The following is a 21,952-nucleotide window of genomic DNA, read 5'->3' on the forward strand; positions in this document are numbered from 1 at the left end:
TGTGGTAAATTTGCTAAGTGTATAATAACTACAAGTTTGTATAAAAGGGAAACAAGCATTGCTTTTATAAAACCGTGCAAAACAGCTAAATTTTGAACGTTCTCAGCATTCGACGAAATTTGACCCAAACGTTCATCTTGACCTAAGAATTTGTGTGGCAAATTTGCTAAGCATAATAATAACTACAAGTTTGTATAAAAGCGAAACAAACTTGCTTTAATAAAATCGTGCAAAACTGCTAAATTTTGAACGTTCTCAGAATTCGATGAAATTTAACCCAAACGTTAGTCTAGACACAAGAATTTGTGTGATAAATTTTCTAGGAATAATAATAACTACAAGTTTGTATTAAAGGAAAACAAACTTGCTTTAATAAAACCGTGCAAAACAGCTAAATTTTGAACGTAGTCAGAATTCGATTAAACTTGACGCAAACGTTGGTCCAGACAATAGAATTTGGGTGGTAAATTTGCTAAACATAATAATAACTACAAGTTTATATTAAAGGAAAACAAACTTGCTTTACTAAAACCGTGCAAAACAGCTAAATTTTGAACTTAGTCAGAATTCGATTAAATGTGACCCAAATGTTGGTCTAGACAATAGAATTTGGGTGGTAAATTTGCTAAACATAATAATGACTACAAGTTTATATTAAAGGAAAACAAACTTGTTTTAATAGAACTGTGCGAAACAGCTAAATTTTGAACGTTCTCAAATTCGACGAAACTTGACCCTAACGTTGGTCTAGTGACATGAATTGGTGTTGTTAATTTTCTAAGTGTAATAATAACTACTAGTCAATATAAAAGCGAAACAAACTTGCTTTAATAAAACCGTGCAAATCAGCTCAATTTTGAACGTCCTCAGAATTCGACGAAACTTGACCCAAACGTTGGTCTAGACCCAAAAATTTGTGTGGTAAAAATAACTACAAGTTTGTATAAAAGGGAAACGAACGTGATTCAATAAAATCATAGAAAACAACTAAATTTTGAACGTTTTTAGATGTCGACGAAACTTGACCCAGACGATGGTCTAGGCCCTAGAATTTGAGTGGTAAATTTGATAAGCGTATAACAACTACAAGTTTGTATAAAAGAAAAAAAAACATTGCTTTAATAAAACTATGCAAAACAGCTAAATTTTTAACGATCCTAGAATTCGACGAAAGTTGACACAAACGTTGGTCTTGAACCAAGAATTTGTATGGTAAAATTGCTAAGCATAATAATAACTATAAGTTTGTATAAAAGGGAAAGAAACTTGCTTAAATAAAACATTGGGAAACAGCTAAATTTTGAACGTTCTCAAAATTCGACGAAAGTTGACCCAAATGTTTGTCTAGACCATAGAATTTCTGTGGTAAATTTGCTAAACGTAATAATAACTACGAGTTTGTATAAAAGGGAAACAAACTTGCTTTAATAAAACCTTGCAAAACAGCTAATTTTGAACATTCTCCGAATTCGACAAAACTTAACCCAAACGTTAGACTAGACACAAGAATTTGTGTGATAGATTTGCTATGCATAATAATAACTACAAATTTGTATTAAAGAAAAACAAACTTGCATTAATAAAACCGTGCAAAACAACGAAATTTAAACGTAGTCAGAATTCGATTAAACTTTACCCAAACGTTGGTCTAGACCACTGAATTTGTGTGGTACAATTCCTATGCATAATAATACTTACAAGTTTGTATTAAAGATACACAAACATGCTTTAATAAACCGTGCAAAACTTCTAAATTTTGAACGTTGTCAAAATTCGACGAAACTTGACCCTAACGTTGATCTAGGCCCAAGAATTTGAGTAGTAAATTTGCTAAGCAATATAATAACTACAAGTTTGTATATAAGGGAAACAAACATTGCTTTAATAAAACTGTGCAAAACAGCTAAACTTTGAATGTTCTCATAATTCGACGAAACTTGACCCAAACGATTGTCTTGACCCAAAAATTTGTGTAATAAATTTGTTAAGCATAATAATAACTACAAGTTTGTATTAAAGGAAAACAAACTTGATTTAATAAAACCGTGCAAAACAGCTAAATTTTGAACATTATCAGAATTCGATTAAACTTAACCCAAACGTTCGTCTAGATACAAGAATTTGTGTGATAAATTTGCTAAGCATAATAATAATTACAAGTTTATATTAAAGGAAAACAAACTTGCTTTAATAAAACCGTGCAAAACAGCTAAATTTTGAACTTAGTCAGAATTCGATTAAACGTGACCCAAACGTTGGTCTAGACAATAGAATTTGGGTGGTAAATTTGCTAAACGTAATAATGACTACAAGTTTATATTAAAGGAAAACAAACTTGTTTTAATAGAACTGTGCGAAACAGCTAAATTTTGAACGTTCTCAAATTTGTCGAAACTTGACCCTAACGTTGGTTTAGTGACAAGAATTTGTGTTGTTAATTTTCTAAGTGTAATAATAACTACTAGTCAATATAAAAGCAAAACAAACTTGCTTCAATAAAACTGTGCAAATCAGCTCAATTTTGAACGTCCTCAGAATTCGACGAAACTTGACCCAAACGTTGGTCTAGACCCAAAAATTTGTGTGGTAAATATGCTAAGCGTAAAATAACTACAAGTTTGTATAAAAAGGAAACGAACTTGATTCAATAAAATCATAAAAAACGACTAAATTTTGAACGTTTTTAGATGTCGACGAAACTTGACCCAGACGATGGTCTAGGCCCTAGAATTCGAGTGGTAAATTTGATAAGCGTATAACAACTACAAGTTTGTATAAAAGAAAAAAAAACATTGCTTTAATAAAACTATGCAAAACAGCTAAATTTTGAACGTTCCTAGAATTCGACGAAACTTGACACAAACGTTGGTCTTGAATCAAAAATTTGTGTGGTAAAATTGCTAAGCGTAATAATAACTATAAGTTTGTATAAAAGGGAAAGAAACTTGCTTAAATAAAACAGTGGGAAACAGCTAAATTTTGAACGTTCTCAAAATTCGACGAAAGTTGACCCAAATATTTGTCTAGACCATAGAATTTCTGTGGTAAATTTGCTAAACGTAATAATAACTACGAGTTTGTATAAAAGGGAAACAAACTTGCTTTAATAAAACCTTGCAAAACAGCTAATTTTGAACATTCTCCGAATTCGACAAAACTTAACCCAAACGTTAGACTAGACACAAGAATTTGTGTGATAGATTTGCTATGCATAATAATAACTACAAATTTGTATTAAAGAAAAACAAACTTACATTAATAAAACCGTGCAAAACAACGAAATTTAAACGTAGTCAGAATTCGATTAAACTTTACCCAAACGTTGGTCTAGACCACTGAATTTGTGTGGTACATTTCATATGCATAATAATACTTACAAGTTTGTATTAAAGATACACAAACATGCTTTAATAAACCGTGCAAAACTTCTAAATTTTGAACGTTGTCAAAATTCGACGAAACTTGACCCTAACGTTGATCTAGGCCCAAGAATTTGAGAAGTAAATTTGCTAAGCAATATAATAACTACAAGTTTGTACATAAGGGAAACAAACATTGCTTTAATAAAACTGTGCAAAACAGCTAAACTTTGAATGTTCTCATAATTCGACGAAACTTGACCCAAACGATTGTCTTGACCCAAAAATTTGTGTAATAAATTTGCTAAGCATAATAATAACTACAAGTTTGTATTAAAGGAAAACAAACTTGATTTAATAAAACCGTGCAAAACAGCTAAATTTTGAACATTATCAGAATTCGATTAAACTTAACCCAAACGTTCGTCTAGATACAAGAATTTGTGTGATAAATTTGCTAAGCATAATAATAACTACAAGTTTATATTAAAGGAAAACAAACTTGCTTTAATAAAATCGTGCAAAACAGCTAAATTTTGAACTTAGTCAGAATTCGATTAAACGTGACCCAAACGTTGGTCTAGACAATAGAATTTAGGTGGTAAATTTGCTAAACATAATAATGACTACAAGTTTATATTAAAGGAAAACAAACTTGTTTTAATAGAACTGTGCGAAACAGCTAAATTTTGAACGTTCTCAAATTTGACGAAAATTGACCCTAACGTTGGTCTAGACCCAAAAATTTTGTGTGGTAAGTTTGCTAAGTGTAATAATAACTGCAAGTTTATATAAAACGGAAACGAACTTGATTCAATAAAACCGTGCATAACAACTATATTTTGAACGTTCTCAGATGTCAACGAAACTTGACCCAGACGATGGTCTAGGCCCAAGAATTTGAGTGGTAAATTTGATAAGCGTATAACAACTACAAGTTTGTATAAAAGGAAAACAAACATTGCTTTAATAAAACTATGCAAAATAGCTAAATTTTGAACGTTCACAGAATTCGACGAAACTTGACACAAACGTTGGTCTTGACCCAAGAATTTGTGTGGTAAAATTGCTAAGCGTAATAATAACTATAAGTTTGTATAAAAGGGAAACAAACTTGCTTTAATAAAACAGTGCAAAACAGCTAAATTTTGAACGTTCTCAAAATTCGACGAAAGTTGACCAAAATGTTTGTCTAGACCATAGAATTTCTGTGGTAAATTTAATAAGCGTAATAATAACTACTAGTTTGTATAAAAGGGAAACAAACTTGCTTTAATAAAACGTGCAAAATAGCTAATTTTGAACGTTCTCCGAATTCGACAAAACTTAACTCAAACGTTAGACTAAACACAAGAATTTGTGTGATAAATTTGCTAAGCATAATAATTAGTACAAGTTTGTATTAAAGGGAAACAAACTTGCTTTAGTAAAACCGTGCAAAACACCAAAATTTAAACGTAGTCAGAATTCGATAAAACTTTACCCCAAACGTTGGTCTAGACCACTGAATTTGTGTGGTACATTTCCTAAGCATAATAATACTTACAAGTTTGTATTAAAGGAACACAAACTTGCTTTAATAAACCGTGCAAAACTTCTAAATTTTCAACGTTGTCAGCATTCGACGAAACATGACCCTAACGTTGATCTAGGCCCAAGAATTTGAGTAGTAAATTTGGTAAGCATATAATAACTACAAGTTTGTATATATAAGGGAAACAAACATTGCTTTAATAAAACTGTGCAAAACAGCTAAACTTTGAACGTTCTCATAATTCGACGAAACTTGACCCAAATGTCGGCCTAGACCCAAGAATTTGTGTGATAGATTTGCTAAGCATAATAATAACAAGTTTGTATAAAAGGGAAACAAACTTGCTTTAATAAAACCGTGCAAAATCGCTAAATTTTGAACATTATCAGAATTCGACGAAACTTAACCCAAACGTTCGTCTAGATACAAGAATTTGTGTGATAAATTTGCTAAGCATAATAATAATTACAAGTTTATATTAAAGGAAAACAAACTTGTTTTAATAAAACCGTGCAAAACAGCTAAATTTTGAACTTAGTCAGAATTCGATTAAACGTGACCCAAACGTTGGTCTAGACAATAGAATTTGGGTGGTAAATTTGCTAAACATAATAATGACTACAAGTTTATATTAAAGGAAAACAAACTTGTTTTAATAGAACTGTGCGAAACAGCTAAATTTTGAACGTTCTCAAATTTGTCGAAACTTGACCCTAACGTTGGTTTAGTGACAAGAATTTGTGTTGTTAATTTTCTAAGTGTAATAATAACTACTAGTCAATATAAAAGCAAAACAAACTTGCTTTAATAAAACTGTGCAAATCAGCTCAATTTTGAACGTCCTCAGAATTCGACGAAACTTGACCCAAACGTTGGTCTAGACCCAAAAATTTGTGTGGTAAATATGCTAAGCGTAAAATAACTACAAGTTTGTATAAAAAGGAAACGAACTTGATTCAATAAAATCATAAAAAACGACTAAATTTTGAACGTTTTTAGATGTCGACGAAACTTGACCCAGACGATGGTCTAGGCCCTAGAATTTGAGTGGTAAATTTGATAAGCGTATAACAACTACAAGTTTGTATAAAAGAAAAAAAAACATTGCTTTAATAAAACTATGCAAAACAGCTAAATTTTGAACGTTCCTAGAATTAGACGAAACTTGACACAAACGTTGGTCTTGAACCAAGAATTTGTGTGGTAAAATTGCTAAGCGTAATAATAACTATAAGTTTGTATAAAAGGGAAAGAAACTTGCTTAAATAAAACAGTGGGAAACAGCTAAATTTTGAACGTTCTCAAAATTCGACGAAAGTTGACCCAAATATTTGTCTAGACCATAGAATTTCTGTGGTAAATTTGCTAAACGTAATAATAACTACGAGTTTGTATAAAAGGGAAACAAACTTGCTTTAATAAAACCTTGCAAAACAGCTAATTTTGAACATTTTCCGAATTCGACAAAACTTAACCCAAACGTTAGACTAGACACAAGAATTTGTGTGATAGATTTGCTATGCATAATAATAACTACAAATTTGTATTAAAGAAAAACAAACTTGCATTAATAAAACCGTGCAAAACAACGAAATTTAAACGTTGTCAGAATTCGATTAAACTTTACCCAAACGTTGGTCTAGACCACTGAATTTGTGTGGTACATTTCATATGCATAATAATACTTACAAGTTTGTATTAAAGATACACAAACATGCTTTAATAAACCGTGCAAAACTTCTAAATTTTGAACGTTGTCAAAATTCGATGAAACTTGACCCTAACGTTGATCTAGGCCCAAGAATTTGAGAAGTAAATTTGCTAAGCAATATAATAACTACAAGTTTGTACATAAGGGAAACAAACATTGCTTTAATAAAACTGTGCAAAACAGCTAAACTTTGAATGTTCTCATAATTCGACGAAACTTGACCCAAACGATTGTCTTGACCCAAAAATTTGTGTAATAAATTTGCTAAGCATAATAATAACTACAAGTTTGTATTAAAGGAAAACAAACTTGATTTAATAAAACCGTGCAAAACAGCTAAATTTTGAACATTATCAGAATTCGATTAAACTTAACCCAAACGTTCGTCTAGATACAAGAATTTGTGTGATAAATTTGCTAAGCATAATAATAACTACAAGTTTATATTAAAGGAAAACAAACTTGCTTTAATAAAATCGTGCAAAACAGCTAAATTTTGAACTTAGTCAGAATTCGATTAAACGTGACCCAAACGTTGGTCTAGACAATAGAATTTAGGTGGTAAATTTGCTAAACATAATAATGACTACAAGTTTATATTAAAGGAAAACAAACTTGTTTTAATAGAACTGTGCGAAACAGCTAAATTTTGAACGTTCTCAAATTTGACGAAAATTGACCCTAACGTTGGTCTAGACCCAAAAATTTTGTGTGGTAAGTTTGCTAAGTGTAATAATAACTGCAAGTTTATATAAAACGGAAACGAACTTGATTCAATAAAACCGTGCATAACAACTATATTTTGAACGTTCTCAGATGTCAACGAAACTTGACCCAGACGATGGTCTAGGCCTAAGAATTTGAGTGGTAAATTTGATAAGCGTATAACAACTACAAGTTTGTATAAAAGGAAAACAAACATTGCTTTAATAAAACTATGCAAAATAGCTAAATTTTGAACGTTCACAGAATTCGACGAAACTTGACACAAACGTTGGTCTTGACCCAAGAATTTGTGTGGTAAAATTGCTAAGCGTAATAATAACTATAAGTTTGTATAAAAGGGAAACAAACTTGCTTTAATAAAACAGTGCAAAACAGCTAAATTTTGAACGTTCTCAAAATTCGACGAAAGTTGACCAAAATGTTTGTCTAGACCATAGAATTTCTATGGTAAATTTAATAAGCGTAATAATAACTACTAGTTTGTATAAAAGGGAAACAAACTTGCTTTAATAAACCGTGCAAAATAGCTAATTTTGAACGTTCTCCGAATTCGACAAAACTTAACTCATACGTTAGACTAAACACAAGAATTTGTGTGATAAATTTGCTAAGCATAATAATTAGTACAAGTTTGTATTAAAGGGAAACAAACTTGCTTTAGTAAAACCGTGCAAAACACCAAAATTTAAACGTAGTCAGAATTCGATAAAACTTTACCCCAAACGTTGGTCTAGACCACTGAATTTGTGTGGTACATTTCCTAAGCATAATAATACTTACAAGTTTGTATTAAAGGAACACAAACTTGCTTTAATAAACCGTGCAAAACTTCTAAATTTTCAACGTTGTCAGAATTCGACGAAACATGACCCTAACGTTGATCTAGGCCCAAGAATTTGAGTACTAAATTTGGTAAGCATATAATAACTACAAGTTTGTATATATAAGGGAAACAAACATTGCTTTAATAAAACTGTGCAAAACAGCTAAACTTTGAACGTTCTCATAATTCGACGAAACTTGACCCAAATGTCGGCCTAGACCCAAGAATTTGTGTGATAGATTTGCTAAGCATAATAATAACAAGTTTGTATAAAAGGGAAACAAACTTGCTTTAATAAAACCGTGCAAAATCGCTAAATTTTGAACATTATCAGAATTCGACGAAACTTAACCCAAACGTTCGTCTAGATACAAGAATTTGTGTGATAAATTTGCTAAGCATAGTAATAACTACAAGTTTGTATTAAAGGAAAACAAATATGCTTTAATAAAACCGTGCAAAACAGCTAAATTTTGAACGTAGTCAGAATTCGGTTAAACTTGACCCAAACGTTGGTCTAGACAACAGAATTTGTGTGGTAAATTTGCTAAACATAATAATAACTATAAGTTTGTATTAAAGGAAAACAAACATGCTTTAATAAAACAGTGCAAAACAGTTAAATTTTGAACGTTCTCAAAATTCGACGAAACATGACCCAAATGTTGGTCTAGACACAAGAATTTGTGTTGTTAATTTTCTAAGCGTAATAATAACTATAAGTCTGTATAAAGGGGAAACAAACTTGCTTTAATAAAACCTTGCAAAACAGCTAAATTTTGAACGTTCTCAGAATTCGACGAAACATGATCCAAACGTTGGTCTATACCAAAGAATTTGTATGGTAAATTTGCTAAGTGTAATAATAACTACATATTTGTATAAAAGCGAAACGAACTTGCTTCAATAAAACCATGCAAAACAGCAAAATATGTAACGTTCTGAGAATTCGACGAAACTTGACGCAAACGTTGGTCTAGGCGGAATAATTTGTGTGGTAGATTTGCTAAGTTTATAATAACTACAAGTTTGTATAAAAGGGAAACAAACATTGGTTTTATAAAACCGTGCAAAACAGCTAAATTTTGAACGTTCTCAAAATTCGACGAAACTTGACCCTAACGTTGGTGTAGACACAAGAATTTGTGTTGTTAATTTTCTAAGCATAATAATAACTACATGTTCGTATATAAGCGAAACACACTTGCTTTAATAAAACCGTGAGAATCAGCGAAATTTGGAACGTTCTCAGAATTCGACGAAACTTGATCCAAACGTTGGTCTTGACCCAAGAGTTTGTGTGGCAAGTTTGTATAAAAGGGAAACAAACTTGCTATAATATAACCGTGCAAAACTGCTGAATTTTGAACGTTTTCAGAATTCGACGAAATTTAACCCAAACGTTAGTCTAGACACAAGAATTTGTGTGATAAATTTGCTAAGCATAATATTAACTACAAGTTTGTATTAAAGGAAAATAAACTTGCTTTAATAAAACCGTGCAAAACAGCTAAATTTTGAACGTAGTCAGAATTCGATTAAACTTGACCCAAACGTTGGTCTAGACAACAGAATTTGTGTGGTAAATATGCTAAGCACAATAATAACTACAAGTTTGTATTAAAGGAAAACAAACTTGCTTTAATAAAATCGTGAAAAATAATTAAATTTTGAACGTTTTCAAAAATCAACGAACTTGACCCTAACGTTGGTCTAGACACAAGAATTTGTATGGTTAATTTTCTAATCGAAATAATAACTACAAGTTTGTATTAAAGGGAGACAAACTTGCTTTAATAAAACAGTGCAAAACAACTAAATTTTGAAGGTTGTAAAAATTCGATTAAAGATGACCCAAATGTTGGTCTAAACCACAGAATTTGTGTGGTAAATTCGCTAAGCATAATAATATCTACATGTTTGTATTAAAGGGAAACAAACTTTGTTTAATAAAACCGTGCAGAACAACTAAATTCGACAGAATTCGACGAAACTTGACGCAAACGTTCTCAGAATTCGACGAAACTTGACGCAAACGTTGGTGCTGGCCCAAGCATTTGTGTGGTAAATTTGCTAAGTGTATAATAACTACAAGTTTGTATAAAAGGAAAACAAACAATGCTTTTATAAAATCGTGCAAAACAGCTAAATTTCGAATGTTCTCAGAATTGGACGAAACTTGACGCAAACGTTGGTCTAGGCCCAAGAATTTGGGTGGTAAATTTGCTAAGTGTATAATAACTACAAGTTTGTATAAAAGGGAAACAAACATTGCTTTTATAAAATCGTGCAAAACAGCTAAATTTTGAATGTTCTCAGAATTCGACGAAACTTGACCCAAACGTTGGTCTTGACCTAAGAATTTGTGTTTCAAATTTGTTAAGCGTAATAATAACTACAAGTTTGTATAAAAGGGAAAAAAACTTGCTTTAATAAAACCGTGCAAAACCGCTAAATTTTGAACGTTCTCAGAATTTGACGAAATTTAACCCAAACGTTAGTCTAGACACATGAATTTGTGTGATAAATTTGCTAAGCATAATGTTAACTACAAGTTTGTATTAAAAGAAAATAAACTTGCTTTAATAAAACCGTGCAAAACAGTTAAATTTTGAACGTAGTCAGAATTCGATTAAACTTGACCCAAACGTTGGTTTAGACAACAGAATTTGTGTGGTAAATTTGTTAAGCCTAATAATAACTACAAGTTTATATTAAAGGGAAACACACTTGCTTTAATAAAACCGTGCAAGCTAAATTTTGAATGTTCTCAAAATTCGACGAAACTTGACCATAACGTTGGTCTCGACACAAGAATTTGTGTTGTTAATTTTCTAAGCGTAATAATGACTACAAGTCTATATAAAAGCGAAACAAACTTGCTTTAATAAAACCGTGATAATCAGCTAAATTTTGAACGTCCTCAGAATTCGACGAAACTTGACCCAAACGTTGGTCTTGACCCAAGAATTTGTGTGGCCAATTTGCTAAACGTAATAATAACTACAAGTTTGTATAAAAGGAAAACAAACTTTCTTTAATAAAATCGTGCAAAACTGCTAAATTTTGAACGTTCTCAGAATTCGGCGAAATTTAACCCAAAAGTTAGTCTAGACACAAGAATTTGTGTGATAAATTTGCTAAGCATAATATTAACTACAAGTTTGTATTAAAGGAAAATAAACTTGATTTAATAAAACCGTGCAAAACAGCTAAATTTTGAACGTAGCCAGAATTCGATTAAACTTGACCCAAACGTTGGTCTAGACAACAGAATTTGTGTGGTAAATTTACTAAGCATAATAATAACTACTAGTTTGTATTAAAGAAAAACAAACTTGTTTTAATAAAACCGTGCAGAACAACTAAATTTTGAACGTTATCAGAATTCGACGAAACATGACCCAAACGTTGGTCTAGACACAAGAATTTGTGTGGTTAATTTTCTAAGCGTAATAATAAGTACAAGTTTGTATAAAAGGGAAACGAACATGCTTCAATAAAACCATGCAAAACAGCTAAATTTTGAACATTCTCAGAATTCGACGAAACTTGACGCAAACGTTGGTGTAGGCCCAAGCATTTGTGTGGTAAATTTGCTAAGTGTATAATAACTACATGTTTGTATAAAAGGAAAACAAACAATGCTTTTATAAAATCGTGCAAAACAGCTAAATTTCGAATGTTCTCAGAATTGGACGAAACTTGACGCAAACGTTGGTCTAGACCCAAGAATTTGGGTGGTAAATTTGCTAAGTGTATAATAACTACAAGTTTGTATAAAAGGGAAACAAACATTGCTTTTATAAAATCGTGCAAAACAGCTAAATTTTGAATGTTCTCAGAATTCGACGAAACTTGACCCAAACGTTGGTCTTAACCTAAGAATTTGTGTTTCAAATTTGTTGAGCGTAATAATAACTACAAGTTTGTATAAAAGGAAAAAAAACTTGCTTTAATAAAACCGTGCAAAACCGCTAAATTTTGAACGTTCTTAGAATTCGACGAAATTTAACCCAAACGTTAGTCTGAACACATGAATTTGTGTGATAAATTTGCTAAGCATAATAATAACTACAAGTTTGTATTAAAGGAAAACAAATATGCTTTAATAAAACCGTGCAAAATAGCTAAATTTTGAACGTAGTCATAATTCGATTAAACTTGACCCAAACGTTGGTCTAGACAACAGAATTTGTGTGGTAAAATTGCTAAGCATAATAATAACTACGAGTTTGTATTAAAGGAAAACAAACATGCTTTAATAAAACAGTGCAAAACAGCTAAATTTTGAACGTTCTCAAAATTCGACGAAACTTGACCCAAATGTTGGTCTAGACACAAGAATTTGTGTGATAAATTTGACAAGCATAATATTAACTACAAGTTTGTATTAAAGGAAAATAAACTTGCTTTAATAAAACCGTGCAAAACAGCTAAATTTTGAACGTAGTCAGAATTCGATTAAACTTGACCCAAACTTTGGTCTAGACAATAGAATTTGTGTGGTAAATTTGCTAAGCATAATAATAACTACTAGTTTGTACTAAAGGAAAACAAACTTGTTTTAATAAAACCGTGCAGAACAATTAAATTTTGAACGTTATCAGAATTCGTCGAAACATGACCCAAACGTTGGTCTAGACACAAGAATTTGTGTGGTTAATTTTCTAAGCGTAATAATAACTACAAGTCTGTATAAAAGGAAAACAACCTTACTTTAATAAAAACACCTTGCAAAACAGCTAAATTTTGAACGTTCTCAGAATTCAACGAAACTTGATCCAAATGTTGGTTTAGACCCAAGAATTTCAGTGGTAAATTTGCTAAGCGTAATAATAACTACAAGTTTGTATAAAAGGAAAACGAACATGCTTCAATAAAACCATGCAAAACAGCTAAATCTTGAACGTTCTCAGAATTCGACGAAACATGACGCAAACGTTGGTTTCTTTTATCAAATCGTGCAAAACAGCTAAATTTCGAATGTTCTCAGAATTCGACGAAACTTGATGCAAACGTTGGTGTAGGCCCAAGAATTTGTGTGGTAAATTTGCTATGTGTATAATAACTACAAGTTTGTATAAAAGGGAAACAAACATTGCTTTTATAAAATCGTGCAAAACAGCTAAATTTTGAATGTTCTCAGATTTCGACGAAGCTTGACCCAAACATTGGTCTTGACCTAAGAAATTGTGTTTCAAATTTGTTAAGCGTAATAATAACTACAAGTTTGTATAAAAGGGAAAAAAACTTGCTTTAATAAAACCGTGCAAAACCGCTAAATTTTGAACGTTCTCAGAATTCGACGAAATTTAACCCAAACGTTAGTCTAGACACATGAATTTGTGTGATAAATTTGCTAAGTATAATATTAACTACAAGTTTGTATTAAAAGAAAACAAACTTGCTTTAATAAAACCGTGCAAAACGGCTAAATTTTGAACGTAGTCAGAATTCGATTAAACTTGACCCAAACGTTGGTTTAGACAACAAAATTTGTGTGGTAAATTTGTTAAGCCTAATAATAACTACAAGTTTATATTAAAGGGAAACACACTTGCTTTAATAAAACCGTGCAAAACAGCTAAATTTTGAACGTTCTCAAAATTCGACGAAACTTGACCATAACGTTGGTCTAGACACAAGAATTTGTGTTGTTAATTTTCTAAGCGTAATAATGACTACAAGTCTATATAAAAGCGAAACAAACTTGCTTTAATAAAACCGTGATAATCAGCTAAATTTTGAACGTCCTCAGAATTCGACGAAACTTGACCCAAACATTGGTCTTGACCCAAGAATTTGTGTGGCCAATTTGCTAAACGTAATAATAACTACAAGTTTGTATAAAGGAAAACAAACTTTCTTTAATAAAATCGTGCAAAACTGCTAAATTTTGAACGTTCTTAGAATTCGACGAAATTTAACCCAAACGTTAGTCTGAACACATGAATTTGTGTGATAAATTTGCTAAGCATAATAATAACTACAAGTTTGTATTAAAGGAAAACAAATATGCTTTAATAAAACCGTGCAAAATAGCTAAATTTTGAACGTAGTCATAATTCGATTAAACTTGACCCAAACGTTGGTCTAGACAACAGAATTTGTGTGGTAAAATTGCTAAGCATAATAATAACTACGAGTTTGTATTAAAGGAAAACAAACATGCTTTAATAAAACAGTGCAAAACAGCTAAATTTTGAACGTTCTCAAAATTCGACGAAACTTGACCCAAATGTTGGTCTAGACACAAGAATTTGTGTGATAAATTTGACAAGCATAATATTAACTACAAGTTTGTATTAAAGGAAAATAAACTTGCTTTAATAAAACCGTGCAAAACAGCTAAATTTTGAACGTAGTCAGAATTCGATTAAACTTGACCCAAACTTTGGTCTAGACAATAGAATTTGTGTGGTAAATTTGCTAAGCATAATAATAACTACTAGTTTGTACTAAAGGAAAACAAACTTGTTTTAATAAAACCGTGCAGAACAATTAAATTTTGAACGTTATCAGAATTCGTCGAAACATGACCCAAACGTTGGTCTAGACACAAGAATTTGTGTGGTTAATTTTCTAAGCGTAATAATAACTACAAGTCTGTATAAAAGGAAAACAACCTTACTTTAATAAAAACACCTTGCAAAACAGCTAAATTTTGAACGTTCTCAGAATTCAACGAAACTTGATCCAAATGTTGGTTTAGACCCAAGAATTTCAGTGGTAAATTTGCTAAGCGTAATAATAACTACAAGTTTGTATAAAAGGAAAACGAACATGCTTCAATAAAACCATGCAAAACAGCTAAATCTTGAACGTTCTCAGAATTCGACGAAACATGACGCAAACGTTGGTTTCTTTTATCAAATCGTGCAAAACAGCTAAATTTCGAATGTTCTCAGAATTCGACGAAACTTGATGCAAACGTTGGTGTAGGCCCAAGAATTTGTGTGGTAAATTTGCTATGTGTATAATAACTACAAGTTTGTATAAAAGGGAAACAAACATTGCTTTTATAAAATCGTGCAAAACAGCTAAATTTTGAATGTTCTCAGATTTCGACGAAGCTTGACCCAAACATTGGTCTTGACCTAAGAAATTGTGTTTCAAATTTGTTAAGCGTAATAATAACTACAAGTTTGTATAAAAGGGAAAAAAACTTGCTTTAATAAAACCGTGCAAAACCGCTAAATTTTGAACGTTCTCAGAATTCGACGAAATTTAACCCAAACGTTAGTCTAGACACATGAATTTGTGTGATAAATTTGCTAAGTATAATATTAACTACAAGTTTGTATTAAAAGAAAACAAACTTGCTTTAATAAAACCGTGCAAAACGGCTAAATTTTGAACGTAGTCAGAATTCGATTAAACTTGACCCAAACGTTGGTTTAGACAACAAAATTTGTGTGGTAAATTTGTTAAGCCTAATAATAACTACAAGTTTATATTAAAGGGAAACACACTTGCTTTAATAAAACCGTGCAAAACAGCTAAATTTTGAACGTTCTCAAAATTCGACGAAACTTGACCATAACGTTGGTCTAGACACAAGAATTTGTGTTGTTAATTTTCTAAGCGTAATAATGACTACAAGTCTATATAAAAGCGAAACAAACTTGCTTTAATAAAACCGTGATAATCAGCTAAATTTTGAACGTCCTCAGAATTCGACGAAACTTGACCCAAACATTGGTCTTGACCCAAGAATTTGTGTGGCCAATTTGCTAAACGTAATAATAACTACAAGTTTGTATAAAGGAAAACAAACTTTCTTTAATAAAATCGTGCAAAACTGCTAAATTTTGAACGTTCTCAGAATTCGACGAAATTTAACCCAAAAGTTAGTCTAGGCACAAGAATTTGTGTGATAAATTTGCCAAGTATAATATTAACTACAAGTTTGTATTAAAGGAAAATAAACTTGCTTTAATAAAACCGTGCAAAACAGCTAAATTTTGAACGTAGTCAGAATTCGATTAAACTTGACCCAAACTTTGGTCTAGACAACAGAATTTGTGTGGTAAATTCGCTAAGCATAATAATATCTACAAGTTTGTATTAAAGGGAAACAAACTTTGTTTAATAAAACCGTGCAGAACAACTAAATTTTGAACGTTCTCAGAATTTGACAAAACTTGACCCAAACGTTGGTCTAGACACAAGAATTTGTTTGGTTAATTTTCTAAGCGTAATAATAAGTATAAGTTTGTAAAAAAGGGAAACGAACATGCTTCAATAAAACCATGCAAAACAGCTAAATTTTGAACATTCTCAGAATTCGACGAAACTTGACGCAAACGTTGGTGTATGCCCAAGCATTTGTGTGGTAAATTTGCTAAGTGTATAATAACTACAAGTTTGCATAAAAGGGAAACAAACAATGCTTTTATAAAATCGTGCAAAACAGCTAAATTTTGAATGTTCTCAGAATTGGACGAAACTTGACGCAAACGTTGGTCTAGGCCCAAGAATTTGGGTGGTAAATTTGCTAAGTGTATAATAACTACAAGTTTGTATAAAAGGGAAACAAACATTGCTTTTATAAAATCGTGCAAAATAGCTAAATTTTGAATGTTCTCAGAATTCGACGAAACTTGACCCAAACGTTGGTCTTGACCTAAGAATTTGTGTTTCAAATTTGTTAAGCGTAATAATAACTACAAGTTTGTATAAAAGGGAAAAAAACTTGTTTTAATAAAACCGTGCAAAACCGCTAAATTTTGAACGTTCTCAGAATTCGACGAAATTTAACCCAAACGTTAGTCTGAACACATGAATTTGTGTGATAAATTTGCTAAGCATAATATTAACTACAAGTTTGTATTAAAGGAAAATAAACTTGCTTTAATAAAACTGTGCAAAACAGCTAAATTTTGAACATAGTCAGAATTTGATTAAACTTGACCCAAACTTTGGTCTAGACAATAGAATTTGTGTGGTAAATATGCTAAGCATAATAATAACTACTAGTTTGTATTAAAGAAAAACAAGCTTGTTTTAATAAAACCGTGCAGAACAACTAAATTTTGAACGTTATCAGAATTCGACGAAACATGACTCAAACGTTGGTCTAGACACAAGAATTTGTGTGGTTAATTTTCTAAGCGTAATAATAACTACAAGTCTGTATAAAAGGAAAACAACCTTGCTTTAATAAAAACACCTTGCAAAATAGCTAAATTTTGAACGTTCTCAGAATTCGACGAAAATTGATGCAAATGTTGGTCTAGACCCAAGAATTTGAGTGGTAAATTTGCTAAGCGTAATAATAACTACAAATTTGTATAAAAGGGAAACGAACATGCTTCAATAAAACCATGCAAAACAACTAAATTTTGAACGTTCTCAGAATTCGACGAAACATGACGCAAACGTTGGTCTAGGCCCAAGAATTTGTGTGGTAAATTTGCTAAGTGTATAATAACTACAAGTTTGCATAAAAGGGAAACAAACAATGCTTTTATAAAATCATGCAAAACAGCTAAATTTCGAATGTTCTCAGAATTGGACGAAACTTGACGCAAACGTTGGTCTAGGCCCAACAATTTCTGTGGTAAATTTGCTAAGTGTATAATAACTACAAGTTTGTATAAAAGGGAAACAAACATTGCTTTTATAAAATCGTGCAAAACAGCGAAATTTTAAATATTCTCAGAATTCGACGAAACTTGACGCAAACGTTGGTCTAGGCCCAAGAATTTGGGTGGTAAATTTTGCTAAGTGTATAATAACTACAAGTTTGTATAAAAGGGAAACAAACATTGCTTTTATAAAATCGTGCAAAACAGCTAAATTTTGAATGTTCTCAAAATTCGACGAAACTTGACCCAAACGTTGGTCTTGACCTAAGAATTTGTGTTTCAAATTTGTTAAGCGTAATAATAACTACAAGTTTGTATAAAAGGGAAAAAAACTTGTTTTAATAAAACCGTGCAAAACCGCTAAATTTTGAACGTTCTCAGAATTCGACAAAATTTAACCCAAACGTTAGTCTGAACACATGAATTTGTGTGATAAATTTGCTAAGCATAATATTAACTACAAGTTTGTATTAAAGGAAAATAAACTTGCTTTAATAAAACTGTGCAAAACAGCTAAATTTTGAACGTAGTCAGAATTTGATTATACTTGACCCAAACTTTGGTCTAGAAATAGAATTTGTGTGGTAAATTTGCTAAGCATAATAATAACTACTAGTTTGTATTAAAGGAAAACAAGCTTGTTTTAATAAAACCGTGCAGAAGAACTAAATTTTGAACGTTATCAGAATTCGACGAAACATGACTCAAACGTTGGTCTAGACACAAGAATGTGTGTGGTTAATTTTCTAAGCGTAATAATAACTACAAGTCTGTATAAAAGGAAAACAACCTTGCTTTAATAAAAACACCTTGCAAAACAGCTAAATTTTGAACGTTCTCAGAATTCGACGAAACTTGATGCAAATGTTGGTCTAGACCCAAGAATTTATGTGGTATATTTGCTAAGCATAATAATAACAACAAGTTTGTATAAAAGAGAAACAAACTTGCTTTAATAAAACCGTGCAAAACCGCTAAATTTTGAACATTATCAGAATTCGACGAAACTTAACCCAAACGTTCGTCTAGATACAAGAATTTGTGTGATAAATTTGCTAAGCATAATAATAACTACAAGTTTGTATTAAAGGAAAACAAATATGCTTTAATAAAACCGTGCAAAACAGCAAAATTTTGAACGTAGTCAGAATTCGATTAAACTTGACCCAAACGTTGGTCTAGACAACAGAATTTGTGTGGTAAATTTGCTAAGCATAATAATAACTACAAGTTTGTATTAAAGGAAAACAAACATGCTTTAATAAAACAGTGCAAAACAGCTAAATTTTGAACGTTTTCAAAATTCGACGAAACTTGACCCAAATGTTGGTCTAGACATAAGAATTTGTGTTGTTAATTTTCTAAGCGTAATAACAACTAAAAGTCTGTATAAAAGGGAAACAAACTTGCTTTAATAAAACCTTGCAAAACAGCTAAATTTTGAACGTTTTCAGAATTCGACGAAACATGACCCAAACGTTGGTCGATACCAAAGAATTTGTATGGAAAATTTGCTAAGTGTAATAATAACTATAAGTTTGTATAAAAGCGAAACAAACTTACTTCAATAAAACCATGCAAAACAGCAAAATTTTTAACGTTCTGAGAATTCGACGAAACTTGACGCAAACGTTGGTCTAGGCCCAAGAATTTGTGTGGTAAATTTGCTAAGTTTATAATAACTACAAGTTTGTATAAAAGGGAAACAAACATTGCTTTTATAAAACCGTGCAAAACAACTAAATTTTAAACGTTCTCAGAATTCGACGAAACTTTACCCAAACGTTGGTCTTGACCCAAGAATTTGTGTGGCAAATTTGCTAAGCAAATAATAACTACAAGTTTGTATAAAAGGGAAGCAAACTTGCTTTAATAAAACCGTGCAAAACAGCTAAATTTTGAACGTTCTAAAAAATTAACGAAACTTGACCCTAACGTTGGTCTAGACACAAGAATTTGTGTGTTTAATTTTCTAATCGAAATAATAATTACAAGTTTGTATAAAAGGGAAACAAAGTTGCTATAATAAAACAATGCAAAACAACTAAATTTTGAACGTTGTTAGAATTCAATTAAACTTGACCCAAACGTTGGTCTAGACCAAAGAATTTGTGTGGTAAATTTACTAAGCATAATAATATCTACAAGTTTGTATTAAAGGGAAACAAACTTGGTTTAATAAAATCGTGTAGAACAGGTAAATTTTGAACGTTCTCAGAATTCGACGAAATTTGACCCAAACGTTGGTCTAGACACAAGAATTTGTGTTGTTAATTTTCGAAGCGTAATAATAATGTCAATTCTGTAAAAAAGGGAATCAAACTTGCTTTAATAAAACGTTGCAAAACAGCTAAATTTTGAAGCTTGCCGTTTTTTAAAGTCTTAAAGAAACCTAGAACTTCACGTGGTCACCAGAGTGCGATCAGGCTTTACAGGAGTTGAAGGAATATCTCACAAAGCTTCCACTGCTCGCGAACCCGAAGGAAGAGGAGACATTGTTTTTGTATCTAGGGGTGTCCGAAAACGCGGTCAGCTCGGTGTTGGTAAGGGAACAAGCTAGCAATCAAAATCCAGTCTACTATGTCAGTAAAATGCTCTAGGGGGCTGAATCACGATATTCAGAGATGGAAAAACTCGCCCTCGCCTTAGTTGTAACAGCTCGAAAATTGCGACCATATTTCCAATTGCACAAAGTGGTGGTGCTGACGAACCACCCCCTCAAACACGTGATGTCGCGACCCGAAGCTTCCGGAAGATTGATTAAGTGGGCAGTAGAATTGGGGCAGTACGATATTGAGTATCAGCCCAGAACAGCCCAGAAAGCGCATGTGATAGCAGATTTCATGACAGAGTTAGTCAGCGATCAGAAAGAGCCCGGAACAGTCGAACAGCCTTGTTCGAAATGGATGCTGCATGTCGATGGGTACTCTAACGCGAATAATGGAGGAGCAGGCATATTGATCCAAGGACCAGAGGGAGTCGAGATTGAAGTTGCCGCTCGCCTGTCATTCCCGGTGACAAACAATGAGGCGGAGTATGAGGCATTGGTATTGGGACTGGAGCTTGCATATGAAGCAGGTGCTCGAGATCTGGAAGTTTTTACCGACTCACAGGTGATTGCTATGCAAATCGAAGGAACATACGAGACGAGAGAGAGAACAATGACCCAATATAAAGAGATCGTGCAGCGATTGATGGGGAAGTTCAGTAGATGCTCAGTTTTGCAGGTCCACAGAGTAGAGAACGACAAAGCGGATGCTCTGTCGAAGTTTGGAGCAGCAATGGATGGAATCCGAGATCGCAAAATCACAGCCTTGGTACGCGAGCAGTCGGCCCTTGCGAGTAGAACAAAAGTCCAGGTCGTCTCAGAGGCAGGGTCTTGGATGAACGAAATCGAAAGGTACCTTGAGGACGGCACCTTGCCTAGCGATCCGGTGGCGGCGAAAAGAGTCAAATTTCGAGCTGCTCGATTCACGTAGTTGGAGGGCCAGCTCTACAAACGGACAGTAGACAGCCCTCTCTTGAAATGCCTGGATGAAGAGAGAGCCCTTTACGTGATTCATGAAATACATGAGGGAAGTTGTGGCAATCATTCGGGTACGAGATCGCTGGCTCAAAAAGTGGTGCGACAACGATATTTGTGGCCCACCGTAGTCGAAGACTCGAAGAATTTAGTGAGAAAATGTGAAAGCTGCCAGAGGTATGCCTCCTTAATACATCAGCCCGCGACCCTGATGGAACCGATCAGAATAGCATGTCCGTTCAATCAGTGGGGAATCGACATCGTAGGACCCTTTCCACCCGCGCAAGCTCAGAAGAAATTTATCATTGTGGCGGTCGAATATTTCTCCAAGTGGGTCGAAGCAGAAGCAGTAACCAAAATATCTGAGAAGGAAGTCATCAACTTTATCTGGAAAAACATCATATGCAGATTCGGTATACCTCGAATATTGATATCCGATAATGGCACGCAGTTCCAGGGCAGGAAGATCACGGTATGGTGCAAGGAGCTAAAGATCGCACAGCACTTCACGGCAGTCGCGAACCCTCAGGCGAACGAACAGACCGAGGTGACGAACCGGACAATCTTGCAAAACTTGAAGACGCGCCTCGAAAGCAAGGGATCGTGGGTTGACGAGCTGCCTGGGGTCTTGTGGGCTTATCGCACAACACCACGAACCGCTATGGGCGAGACCCCTTTCTGCC

At 32.7% G+C, this 21,952-nt stretch overlaps 1 protein-coding gene across 1 annotated transcript; it reads left to right on the top strand.

Moving 5' to 3' along the window:
- Positions 1-20,370: 20,370 nt before the first annotated feature.
- Positions 20,371-21,225, top strand: LOC148787161 (uncharacterized). Its single transcript, XM_088883508.1, has one exon. It carries the CDS (start codon positions 20,371-20,373, stop codon positions 21,223-21,225), a length of 855 nt encoding a protein of 284 aa, XP_088739634.1.
- Positions 21,226-21,952: the final 727 nt, after the last annotated feature.

Source organism: Sesamum indicum, linkage group LG8 (assembly GCF_026168435.1).
Source record: "Sesamum indicum cultivar Baizhima isolate 11 linkage group LG8, ASM2616843v1, whole genome shotgun sequence".
NCBI lineage: Eukaryota > Viridiplantae > Streptophyta > Magnoliopsida > Lamiales > Pedaliaceae > Sesamum > Sesamum indicum.

Bases quoted from the DNA above. Each gene is read 5' to 3' on its own strand.
- LOC148787161 (XM_088883508.1), top strand. From the start codon at position 20,371: ATGGAAAAACTCGCCCTCGCCTTAGTTGTAACAGCTCGAAAATTGCGA.